Here is a 12,781-nt window from a genome sequence, read left to right as displayed (position 1 = left end):
AGTAAACAAGGCCTACCAAAAACCCAAAATTTTTCAAGATTTCCCGTCACATCGAATCTTTGACGCATGCATGGAATATTAAATATAGACATAGCCTAGTTAGTCCATGGTTAGACATTAATTAAAAAAAACGAAAATACTATAGTGTCGCGAAACCTTTTTCATAAGGAACTAAACACGGCCTATTTGCTTTGGGGACTCGTGCCTTGTTTAGTTCCCACCAAAAACCAAAAACTTTTTAAGATATTTCACGTCACATCGAATCTTACGACACATACATGGAGTATTAAATATAGATGAAAATAAAAACTAATTGCACAGTTTATCTGTAAATCACGAGACGAATCTTTTAAGCCTAGTTACTCCATGATTAGACAATGTTTGTCAAATAAAAACGAAAATGCTACAATAGCGAAATAAAAAAATTTCGCAACTAAACAAAGCCTCGATGGGATCTATCTAATACGATCTATCCCGGTACTCTTCTTTTTCCTTGCAGCTTGTTTATTTTTTTTCTATTCGAGGACAATAATCTAGCTGTAGCCTCCCTCAACGCAGGTCAACATTGATGATGAGTTTCCGGCGGCCGGTGCATCTGGTGGTGGATGACATTAGCATCCGCAACACCTTCAATTTATTGTGACTGAGAATGCTGACTAGCACAAAAAGTACACTCTTTCCCACCTTATGTACCTAGGATCTGCCAAGTTCTGCAGTGCCACGTTCTGATGGAGGGATTCTTATGGTATATGCATGGAACATTAAATATAGATGAAAACAAAAACTAATTGCACAGTTTGCATGTAAATCGCGAGACGAATCTTTTAAGCCTAGTTACTCCATGATTAGACAATGTTTGTTAAATAAAAACGAAAGTGCTACAGTGTCAAAATTCAAAAAAAATGAATCTAAACAAGACGCCCCCCCCCCCCCCCCCCCCCTCGATCTTTAGTTGAGGTTTGTGTGGGCTAGGCTCTTATAATAAAATTGGACATCGGTCCTGATCAATCTTTAGTTGAGGTTTGTGTGATACATACAGTGATAGCAGCCTGCCTAGGCTCTTGTAATAAACTGGAGTAACTATTTACAAGCACACAACTTGTTATGTGTGCCTGTAATGATATCATAGATATAGTTTCAACTTGTAGCGCTGCTCTATGGTTTAACAAGCAGAATGTAAGTAAGTGGTGACTGAAGTTTTTTTTTTTAAAAAAAAGTTTTGGTTCAAATAAACAGATATACTTTTTTCCTCAAACAAAGTTTTGAGAGCTGTGTTCCATTTCACTAATAAAATAAAGAGTGCAATGGTGAGGTCAAACAGACCACTCCCGAACACATTCTGCATCTAGCAGTCTCAACTCTCAACAGCATTCCAGGCATCAGCAGGTGTGATCTTTACTTCCCAATGTCACTCCTATCTTATGAGTCAAACATTTAACAAAACACATGTTGTAGGCACTCCAATTCCTTGCTCCATGATCTGAGACTAGAACTTAGTTTAGTGTAGGCACTCCTTGCTGTATTTGAAAGGAGCATTTTGGTGGGAAACAATTCCTGCAAATTTTTTTCCCCAAACAGACCTTCACACCTGAGTGCTCGACATTTTTCAGCCCTCTGCATATGCAAGAGGTAAATGATGAGCTATTTCTTGTTACCTGCAGAATGTGGGCGGTGAGCAGAACCACTAGAATTAATTGAACTAAATTTGTGCTATATTAGCAGTAGGTAATTTTCGATTGGAATCTGAAATTTTACTTTCCAAACCAAATGTGGCACGGGCCCGGTGCGGCGGGCTCAAGCCGCGGCGTTTGAAATTTAAGTCCCTTTCCGGCATTCCTATTCCCATTCGCTTCCGCCAATTCCTTCTCGGCACAATGGCGTCGCCGCCCGCGCCGCTACCAGCCGCCGCCGACCGCGCGACCGTTCCGACGGCGTCGCCTTCGCTCAAGTCCGCGCTGCTCGTCGTCTTTGCCTTGCTGGTGCTTGCCGTCGCGGCGATCCTGCTGCTCCGCTGCCTCCTCCGCCGCTGGTCCGCATCGTCGTCGTTGTCGTCGCATGCGCATCCACGACGCGCGGGAGGGGCGACGGCGAGGCGGCCGGGCGTCCCGGCGGAGAGGGGTGATCAGGCCGACGCAGGTGCGGCGGGGAGGCGGCTTGTGGAGGCGGAGGCAGCGAGGATGATCGCCGTGGCGGAGGAGGAGGAGGCAGGGGAGGTGCATCCGGCGAGGGAGCAGGCGGAGCCGGAGGCAGCAGGCACGGACGACGACACGGAGCGGTTCATCGCGTCGCTGCCCTTGTTCACCATGGCGTCGGCGCTGGCGGCGCTGCCGAAGAACTCCCCGGACTGCGCCGTCTGCCTCTCGCCGTTCGACGCCAGCGCCGAGCTCCGGCTGCTCCCAGCGTGCCGCCACGCGTTCCACGCCGCCTGCATCGACGCGTGGCTCCGCACCAACCCGGTCTGCCCGATCTGCCGCAGCACCGTCTCGCCCCCGCTTCTCACGCCCTTCCCCGTCGACCAGGAGCCCCTCGGCACGCGGACGAGCTGCAGGAGCTTCCGTGTCGAGCTCGGCAGCGTCAGCAACCGACGCTCCTCCGCCGCGGGCGGCGACGAGCGGCGCACATACTCGCTCGGCGGCTCCTTCGACTACCGCGTCGAAGAGGAGGTCGAGGCCATCGTGTCCCGCATCGTGCGCCCCACGGCAGCAGCGGCGAGGCCGAGGCCAGCGCCGGCAACCGCAGCCCCCGGCGAAGCAGCTCTGGCGGAGGCGGTGGGCTCCCGCGGGTGGCTGGGCGAGTACCTCGACCACGTCAGCGGGCGGCTGAGCCTTGACCGCCGGCACGACGACTCGACGCGGTGGGATCCGGAGGCCGCGGCGGTGGTCAAGTCGGCGTCGTCTCTCTCTCGGCGGTGGAGCTGGCGCTGGAGCCAGGGCAACCGGCGCGACGAGCCCTGGGACACGCCGGAGGCGCCGCGCCGCGCTGAGGGCGACGAGGAGCCGGCGCTCGTGGCCCTGGGCCGCTGGATCTTCGGCTTATAGCTGCGATGATCAGCACGACTGTTGAAGCACATCAATCCGGGTTAGGTCATGAATCATGAATGAAAACCCAACGGCTAAGCATTTCTTTGCTTATTAATTGAGCTTAGCTAGTTAGATTGTCAACTGCTACAGTAGAATCTCTATTATGCTTTGTTGTTAAAATCATCACACGATTTCCGTATCATTGTATTAAAAAAAAGCGCCGAAAGAAGTCGACCACTAGCTTGTTATGTTAGAGAAGCTAAAATTAGCATCCACATCTCAAATAACTTCTAGGCAACTTTAGAGTCTTACAGTTAACACAACATTCTCAACTATACTGCCTCCGTCCATAAATATCTATTGTTTTCGCTTTCTCCAGTAACAACTAAATATATATTAAAAAATAATAATATTTATGATACATCATTAGTATTATTAGATAGATATTTGAATCTAGTTTTTATTAATAAATTTATTTAGAGATAGAAATATACACGTATTTTCTATAAATCGAGTCGAAGTTATCGACAAATAAATCGTGTGTGACAAATATTTAGGGATAAAGGGAGTAAATCCTAGAAATATATTGTGATGTGCCATATGTATGCCGAATGTGGTAACAGAGATCAAAGCATATCAACTCTGTAAGCTATATATTGTATTAAATTAGAGAGGTTGATCATATACTCCCTCCGCTCTAAAAACAAAATAATTTTAGACATTAAAGTATGATAAGTTTAACTAAATTTTTATTAAAAATCTAAATATATATTATACTAGATAAATATCATTAGATTCATGTGAAACAAATTTCTAGATATACTTATTTCGTATTATAAACATTACTATTTTTATATATTTGGTCAAACTTTAGGTACTTTAACTAAGAATACATTTAGACTTAAATTTTTTGCGAATAGATGTAGCACAATGATGGAGCATATCCTAAAGAGGAAAATATATTTAACATTGCAAAAAGAATACAGGTTAAACTAAGAGAAATTATGTGATTTTTATTAGTTATAAAAAAAGAAATAAGCATCCAAGTCGAATTGAGGACAATTTGAACCAGGTGGCAAAGACAGGAGTCATGACTCAAGACCAAAGAAAGCTAGCAAAAGAATTCTCTCCATCCTATAAAAATGCTCTCCATCCTAAAATAAATACACTTTTAGAAACGTGGGAGAAATATCAATACTACTATGAAATTTCAAATATACTGAAAAAATGCTCTCCATCCTATCAAAAAAATGCTCTCCATCTTAAAATAAATACACATTTAGAAACGTGGGAGAAATATCAATACAACTATGAAATTTCAAATATACCCATCAAAAGTATTAGCAATACATAATGATTATTACACAGTAGAGAGTAGTAAACCTTACTGGCATTAGGTGATCTATAAACTAAAGGTACTTTTATTATGAGATAATTTTTATTGTTAATAATGCTAGTATTAGAAGTAGAAGTGTAATTATTCTGGCACCGAGTGAATGGATGATATCATTTATCTGTTTTAGACCGTTAGATTACAATCGGATGGTTCACTGTGATCTGTTATTGAAGAAGAGGAGAAATCCAACCCCGTAATAAACAGATAACGGTCAGGTTCGCCGTTCCCGCAATAGCGCTCCCGCATTCCGTCGAGCAGTGTGATGCCGCCGCCTCCCATCGCCGCCGCTGCCACCGCGCTCCCGGCTGCCCACCTCGCCAGGGTGGTGGCCGCTTCCGGAAACGGAGGCGCGAATCCGCCGAGGACGGCCCCTCGTCGGGGGCGGCGCGGCAAGCCCGGGTTCTCGCGGCGTTCGGCAATCAAGAAGAGCTTCCACCAGGAACAGGTCGTGTTCTCCACCCCGGTCCCCGCCGACCCCACCGTCGCCGTCATCGGAGGCGGCGCTTCCGGCCTCTCCTGCGCGTCTGCCCTCGCCGCGCGCGGCGTCCGCTCCGTCGTCTTCGACACGGTTCGTATCGCTCCCCACTTTGCCTCCCCTCCCCTCCCCTCCACACCAGCCACTAGCGCGGGAGGGAGGCTCACCGCACAGGCTCGCTACTGGCTGATGCAGGGAATGCACGGCCTAGGCGGCAGGATGGCGACTAGGTTCGTCGACGGCGGCGAGCAGCTGGTGTTCGACCACGCGGCGCAGTTCTTCACCGCGAGCGACGAGAGGTTCCAGAGCATGGTCGACGAGTGGCTCGACAGAGGGCTGGTCCGTGAGTGGAGTGGCTTGGTCGGCGAGCTCGAAGCTGGCGGCCGTTTCAGGGCCATACCTTCGTTGACGCCGAGGTACATCGGTGTGAATGGGATGCGCCCACTTGCAGATGCAATGCTGCCTGAGGTATATCTGATTAGCTCCACCTTATTCAAGCTCCATGGAAGTGTAGTAGTATGAAGTTATCCGTATTAACTGCTATCCAGTTACTTGCACATCACCATGAATTCACCAAACATTCCACACCATAGCCTGCTCTAGAGACTTACCCTGATTTTGTTCTCAGAGTTCAATCCAAGTAGCATGAAGTTATAACTCAATGGTTTGCTGAACCTTTGAGTTCTATTCAGTTCTTTACTTGGCTGATGGCTCATTTTGCAGACTGATATGATTAAAGTTTTGAGGCCTTGTTGGATAAGCAAACTTGAGCCCTTCAATGGCTTGTGGCGCTTGTTTGAGAATGAAAAGCCCCATGGTGAATATGATGCCATTGTGATAGCTCATAATGGTCAGTACAAACTTCTTTAATAGGAAAAATACTGTTTCTGTAGGCAAAGCATGATTACATATTTTTTCTTCAGTTTTTGGAATTTAGACAGTAAATTTCTAAAGTTCAGACTTTCCAATTATCTTATTTCTCTACTACATGTTTTATGCAACCCTGATGGCCTACATTATTGAATAAATTAGCACAAATGGTAAATAAATATTGCTTAATTATCACATTTTGTATGATAACCTTTTTTTTTTGGCGACACGTCCATATTTGTTCATTCACCGAAACATTCTAAGTGACATCATATTCCTAGCTGATCCTTCTGTTACACATTGATCAGGGAAATGTGCCAACCGTCTGCTTTCTACATCAGGACTGCCATTACTAACAAAACAAATGAAGGTTTCATGGTTTTACTATTTCAATAATTTTGAACACATGGGACTTATATCCTTTAATTCCTATTTCTTACCAAGTTCATTCAATCAATGATCAGAGACTAGAGCTCAGTTCTGTCTGGGCACTCCTTGCGGCATTTGAAGCTCCTCTTCCGGTTCCATGTATTGATTCACGTGGAGCATTTGAAGGAGCATTTGTGAGAGATGTCGATTCTCTCTCTTGGATGGGCAACAATACCCGCAAACTTTTTCCAATGCAGACAGGCACACCCGAGTGCTGGACATTTTTCAGTACTGCTGCTTATGGAAAAAGAAACAAAGTCCCACAGGTCCTGTTTGCTGAATTTTTTCAATTTTCCTTGTATCATTTTGTTACACCCCCCCCAGTATTGATTGCTTGACAGACAATAAAGATTCCAAGTTACTTCAGCTTTATCAGTTGGTGTCTCAAATGGGTTAAGCTGTTAATTTCAGGAAAATATCCCAAAAGTCACGGCAGAAAAGGTGAAGGAAGACATGCTTGGAGGAGTAGAACATGCTTTAGGGTTATCAAAAGGATCTCTTCAGCAACCAATTTACACAAGAGTGCAGTTATGGTATAACAAATCCATTCCTTGTATCTTTTATAATTCTATTTCTCCACTGAGTTAAAACATGAGTACAAATTAGTGTTGAAATCACAGGGGTGCAGCTCTGCCGATGAACACTCCAGGAGTATCATGCATATTTGATCCCCTAGGGCGAGCAGGCATCTGCGGTGACTGGCTTACTGGTTCAAGCATAGAAGCGGCTGTTTTAAGTGGGATGTCACTCGCAAACCATGTAAAATTCAGATATCCTTTGCTATTTTATAACATACTACAGCACATCTTTGTAGCTTATAAGAAGCTTATTATAGTTGACTAAAAGAAAATAAATTTTAGTTCAGTTGCTAATGCAGATAGCTTTCTCTTTTGCGATGATAATTCAGATAGCTGACTACTTTGTGAGCAACGGAGATCGACCTGAAGAGTTTGCGATTGGTCTGCACGAGGACCTAAATGCAGTTGAAGGGCATGATATCGGCCAGTTTCCCGGGTTAGACAGTCAGACACCACAAGTAGCGGAAGCTCAACTGACGCCGAGCATATGAATGATTTTGTACTGGTCGTTGATGTAGTTTGTAAATGATGAGCTGATTTTGTTTTCTCCTTTTTTTTGGTTGTTACAAGGAACTTTTATATTGTAACATGCATAATGTACATGTATCATCGATGTAGGAATTTTGTCAGAATCTAATGTTGCTGCGCTTACTTTTTGTCTGAAGTTTTCTCGTCATGGATTAAATACAGCATAACAGTAACCACAGCTATTTGAAACATCTGAGCAAAAGAAATTTGGTGACAAAATTAGAAGAACAAGCAGCAATTCTTTCGCCTTATTTGTTATTTATACCAGGCCGCCAAAATTCAAGGGGTTTGCTAAATTGAAGACAATGCCATCTTTGGACCAGTATTTTACACAGTTTCTTTTGATGGTTTTTTTTAAGAAAAAAACATTGAAGATTTCCAGAATTATAGTGCTATGATACAAACTTGAAATTGACATTATTTAACTACTAATGCTAGAACAAGAGCAGTGTCCAAGTATAATAACCAAAGACCATCTGCAAGCAAGAAGCTTGCACAAGTAGACACTAACTTGTCACAGAAATACTGCAGCTATAATTAATAAAAAAGAAGTTCTGAAGTGGTTGCAGCGTATTTTACACCATCATTATGCCATTGTTCATATTGGAGCAGCACATGTGGTTCTGAAGTGTCCAGTCTGGTTGCAGCGGCTGCAGTGAACGACCCGCTTGACTCGCCCTCGGTCCTCTGCTCGTATCCTCTTCTTCCTCGGACGTCCTGGAGGCCTCAGCGACTTTGGTGGGTTGATGACCATCTCCATCTTGGTCTCTTCAGCCTGTCCTTGATCTGCTACTTCATGATCTGCTGTTTCATTCCAGAGGGTCTTGTCTGGGATTGGGTGTATGGTTTGCGAGTAAGTCTTGCGGTATGTTGCCACCGTGAAACAGCTCTCGGTGTAGCGGTGGACGTTCTGCCTACAGGAGAGGAGTGCCGCCACACCATGAGCACACGGCACACCATAGAGCTGCCACCCCCGGCACAAACAGCACCTGTTGCGGATGTCCACAATGTTTGTTCCCTCGTGAGCTGAGATGACCTCGAATTCTGCCTCATTGGCTCGGGCCACCTGGTAGCCCCGTGCACGCTCAATGGCCTCTTGCACACGGCGCTCGGCTGCAGGCACGAGGATTGTGTTCCACTGCATGCTTGCTTCGCGACGCTCGTTGAACCAAGTCATCAGCTGGCGACGGATGCATTCCATCATCTGAATTATAGGAAGGCCAGAGGCATCCAGTATCCAGGAATTTAGCGACTCCGTGATGTTTGCTGTTAGATGACCGTACCTTGTCCCCTCAAAGTAAGCGGTGGCCCAAAGACGAGGAGGTAGGTGCCTTATCCAGACAACAGCTTCTGATGATGTGTCCTCTATCTCCAGCAGCTTAGTTTCAAACTCTATCACAGTCAGTGCATGAGCAGCTTCCCAGAGAAGGTTGACAAGCACTGGATTGTTGAACTCCTTTTTGAAGGTTTCACTAACATGACGCATACAGTACCCATGGAATGCAGTTGGGAAGTTGAATTCAACTCCATCAGTAATGCCCTTCCGTCTATCTGACAGGATGGTGAGCCTTGGCATGTTCTCTGTGTTCTTCTCTAGCAACTCGTGCAACTCAGACAAGAACCACACCCAGTTCTCATCAGTTTCCTCATCAACCACGCCAAATGCCAAAGGAAAGAGAGCACCATCTCCATCAAAACCAGTGGCAAGGAACAAGGTGCCAAGATACTTGTTTTTCAGAAGGGTCCTATCAAGCCCAATGAGTGGACGGCATGCATTGACGAAACCAAATATTGATGCATTGAATGATATGAAGAGTCGCCGAAAGCAATTGTCATCTGGGTTTCCATAGACTCGAGCTATACTTCCTGGATTTGTTCTTTCCACCTGCCTACAGTACTCAGGCAGGAGACGGTATCCTTCCTCAAAAGACCCTCGAACCGCAGCCATGATCCGCTCCTTACCTCTCCAAGCTTGCTTGTAGGATAGGGTGATCCCATGGGCCTTGTGGATTTCTTCCAAAATTTCTTTGGGCTTGCATTGTGGGTTCTCACGTAGCCTCTCTTCGACAGTGTTTGCAACCCACTGAACAGATGCCTGCTGATGGCCAAGATGGTTGATCCCGACACAGCTGTGGTTGTCATGAATGGTTCTGATGGAGAAGGTGGGCACACCGGGGAGCTTTGCTGCATGTATGCGCCATGGGCAGGCCTCGGCAGCACATTTAGCAGTGAACCGGGACTTGTCAGACTTCACCGTCTGTATCTCAAAGTGGCAGGCGATGGCGGTGTTGCGGATGGCCCTGCGGCAGCTCATAACGTCGGGAAACTCCTGCCCCACTTGGAGCTGGAACTCAGGGCTCACAACCATGGTCCGTGACTGGACAACAGGAGCGACAGCAAGAGGACCCTGGGAGAGATCATGTGGCTGCAGTGCGAGCTCATGAGCCTGCTCGAGCGAGAGCTGATCGAGATTCTCATCAACACCCAGGTGGTGCGTCTCGGCAAGCGTCAGCTCGTGGCTCTCCGACAAGTCAAGCTCGTCATGGTGGTGGCCCTGCACTTCCAGTTCCAGTGCCCCAGAGTCCCCCTCATGGCCCTGCCTCAGAGCCAGCTCGCCGACGTGGTGGCCGTGGTGGTGATGGTCGTGCCCGAGGACCAGCTGGTGGTCGTCATCGTGGTGGTGGCCGAGGACGAGCTGGTGGTCGTGCTCGTGCGACTGGCCCAGGACGAGCTCATGGTCGTGCGCGTGGCCGCCGAGGTCGAGCTCGTGGCTGTGGCCGAGTCCCAGCCCGTGGTCCTGGCCGAAGTCGTGGTGGTTCGGCCCCAACGCCAGCTCCGCGTCCTGCCCGTGCCCAAGGACCAGCTCGTGGCTCGCCATCGCTGCCTATCACCGCGCCAAGAAACAGAGTGCCTGAGAGAGAGAGAGAGAGAGAGAGAGAGAGAGAGCAGAGAGCATCAACCAAATGAGTTGAATTGAAAGGAATCAGTGACGAAACCCATGGACAAGCAGCAGCAAATCACACGGACAAGATCCAGGAACAAAGGCAGGAGGAGCGTAGCGAAAGCTCACCGGAAAAGAAATCGCAGCGGCGCCGGCGGATATCAGTCCCGACAGACACAGCGGCAGAGCAATTCGGGCTTCTGGAAACCTCGCCAAGATCCAATCCCGTCGCCGACAGACCCAATCCAACCTTCACACAGCCATCGCAGCGGGACTAGCCACAGCCATCAGCAAGGAAGCAATCGGAAATTCGGAATCGCCACGAGAGCGCCGGGACCGACGGGCCAGTCAGTCCCGCCCGAGATCCAAGAAGCAGAGCCTACCCACCGCACGGCGCCGCGGCGCCCGGCGCTCCGGAGCTGCGCGCCAAGGGGAGGGCGGGGAAACAGCGGGTGGATTTGAAGGCCGCGCGGGGGCAGGGGCAGGGGCAGGGGCAGGGAGAGGGAGCGCGGCTCGAGGGCAAAGAGAGGAAGAGGCGTGGAAAGAAATTGGGGGAGACGAGGCGAGGGGCAATGGTGGAAGACGGGGGCGGCGAGAGGGGAGGAGATGAGACCGGACGGGGGAGGGGCATTTACGTCAAAGCCGGGGCCTCCGGGCTGCGGATCGCTGGGTCATTTCCCGATTTGCCATCGATGGAGTTAGGCTTTTTGGGTACCCAACTTGTGTTGGGTAACTCCGTGCCAAGCATCAAAATTCTCTTTGGTTCTCGGCTCAAACTAATCTTTGGTTGATTTTTCTCCTTTTTTAAAAAAAATAAATAGAACTTTGGTTGGTTTATCTGTTCCCAATTTTTGTATATGGCATCGAACTTTTATCCTTATCTACCGCCTAATAAAAACCCAAATCTTGTCAATATCACTATATGCATGTTTTAAGGACTTTATGTACATGCACGATTTAGAGCTTCTGCGCACATAACTCCGCACAACATTTTAGTAAAAAAACATAACAACTCTTCTTCTCTAACTCTGGCACCCTCGCCCCCACCCCAACCTGGTTCGACCACTCCTGCCACCGCTAGCTCTCCTAAACTGCCCATCGAGCCATTGACCATCTCCACCGTCTGGCCTACCTGCTCCCCCCCCCCCCCCCGCGCCATCCATTCTATAGCCCGTTGGAGTAGATAAGGGGGAGCTTGTCGGAACCCTAGAAAGCAGATCCAGAAGTACGAGGTCTACTTGCCGTAGATCTGGTGCCACTACTGCTAGATCCGCCATGGCTACGGGTGGTGAGGCGCGGGCGCGGGGAGGAGGCTGCCGAAGAGAAAGAGAGAGAGGTGCGTCCATTCAGGATATGCGGGACTGCGAGCCGGGTGTGCGGGCTCATCTTCAAATCCAATGTGTTTTTATTTTAGCATTTCCGATATTTTAATCCTTTTCTCGATATTGTTGGTGACATACAGATATTTTTGGTAATAGACATATCAAAAATACCATTTTGCCTTCCAACTAAACACATGATATAAATTATTGTACTAGTATCTGGCGGCCTTACCCTCCACAACCATTGCCATATTCGTAATCAAGCAGTAGAACGAGCACAAACGAACCAGCACACCAGGTACAGTCCACATCGCCCTTACACTGAGCAACTTGTATAGCCAACTGCATGGACCATCTGTTCCTCTATCAAAGATCCATCTCCACCACCATCTTCTTCCTTGCCGAGCCGTACATCCGCTTATTGTTGATCACCTCTACCATTTGACGATAACTAGTATGAACAATACTAACATCTAGATGTTCATATGCTTATATGAGAATCACATTGTTTTAGGTGGTCAATAAGGGATTTAGGTTCATGCCAATTGCATGTAAAGAATTTTCACTACAGGAAAATTTCCATTTGATATTATTGTGCTCAGGTACAATGCAAGGCCCTCATTGCTTCATTTGCTTGTGAGGACACGAACACGAGATGCGAGATGGAAGTCGATCGGATTGAGAGGCAATTTGACGAGTGTGGTACTTCTCCTGAGTGTAGGTCTCTAACTCTAATCTACTTGCTACTAGCAAAAGAGGAGCCTGCTGCAGTACTTTTTCTTCTTTAGATTCACCACGCATTCTTTTTATATCCGCAGCAGATCCTTTGCTTCAAGCTCAATGTAGGTCATTTTCCCCGTCTTGCCGATCTAGTTACAAAAATCAATTACAGTCACTATTTTAAGCCTGATAATGGGAATTTCTCCGCTATTCCTGGGTGGCTGGTGTTGCTCTCAGTTTATGTGGAACATACAAAGCATCAGCAACACCAATTGCACCCTACACAAGATTTGGATATGCAAGCGATAATAATTCTTTCTAAATTGGAACAGAAATTATGAATTAAGCGTCGTGCTTGTTACAGCAAAAAAAAAGAATCTGTACATTGTACAAAAACAAAGATGACATGATCGTTCAGAAAAAAAAAAGATGGCACAGTTCGAGAAAAAAAATGGCACAAAATGCAGTTGACCCTATCGCATTTTACTTTATAGCTTATCCA

The 12,781-nt window shown here is 47.2% G+C and overlaps 3 protein-coding genes across 3 annotated transcripts; 2 read left to right on the top strand and 1 right to left on the bottom strand.

Moving 5' to 3' along the window:
• On the top strand, window positions 1,335-3,257 carry LOC8076632 (E3 ubiquitin-protein ligase ATL4). The gene is made up of 2 exons (XM_021446637.1): window positions 1,335-2,053; window positions 2,093-3,257. The coding sequence occupies exons 1-2, from the start codon at window positions 1,875-1,877 to the stop codon at window positions 3,036-3,038; spliced, it is 1,125 nt and encodes a 374-aa protein (XP_021302312.1). The 5' UTR covers window positions 1,335-1,874; the 3' UTR covers window positions 3,039-3,257.
• On the top strand, window positions 4,619-7,432 carry LOC8069746 (renalase). Its single transcript, XM_021446085.1, has 8 exons — window positions 4,619-4,984; window positions 5,087-5,359; window positions 5,615-5,741; window positions 6,070-6,131; window positions 6,226-6,456; window positions 6,602-6,723; window positions 6,811-6,949; window positions 7,098-7,432. The coding sequence occupies exons 1-8, from the start codon at window positions 4,679-4,681 to the stop codon at window positions 7,257-7,259; spliced, it is 1,422 nt and encodes a 473-aa protein (XP_021301760.1). The 5' UTR covers window positions 4,619-4,678; the 3' UTR covers window positions 7,260-7,432.
• Window positions 7,593-10,814, bottom strand: LOC8069745. The gene is made up of 2 exons (XM_002442408.2): window positions 10,367-10,814; window positions 7,593-10,207 (listed from the first exon to the last, which is right to left on the bottom strand). Exon 2 carries the CDS (start codon window positions 10,172-10,174, stop codon window positions 7,895-7,897), a length of 2,280 nt encoding a protein of 759 aa, XP_002442453.1. The 5' UTR covers window positions 10,175-10,207; window positions 10,367-10,814; the 3' UTR covers window positions 7,593-7,894.

This window comes from Sorghum bicolor, chromosome 8, assembly GCF_000003195.3.
Source record: "Sorghum bicolor cultivar BTx623 chromosome 8, Sorghum_bicolor_NCBIv3, whole genome shotgun sequence".
In the NCBI taxonomy this organism is placed as follows: domain Eukaryota; kingdom Viridiplantae; phylum Streptophyta; class Magnoliopsida; order Poales; family Poaceae; genus Sorghum; species Sorghum bicolor.
Note: the sequence above shows the minus strand (reverse complement) of the source record. Positions and strands in the feature narration are given on the sequence as shown.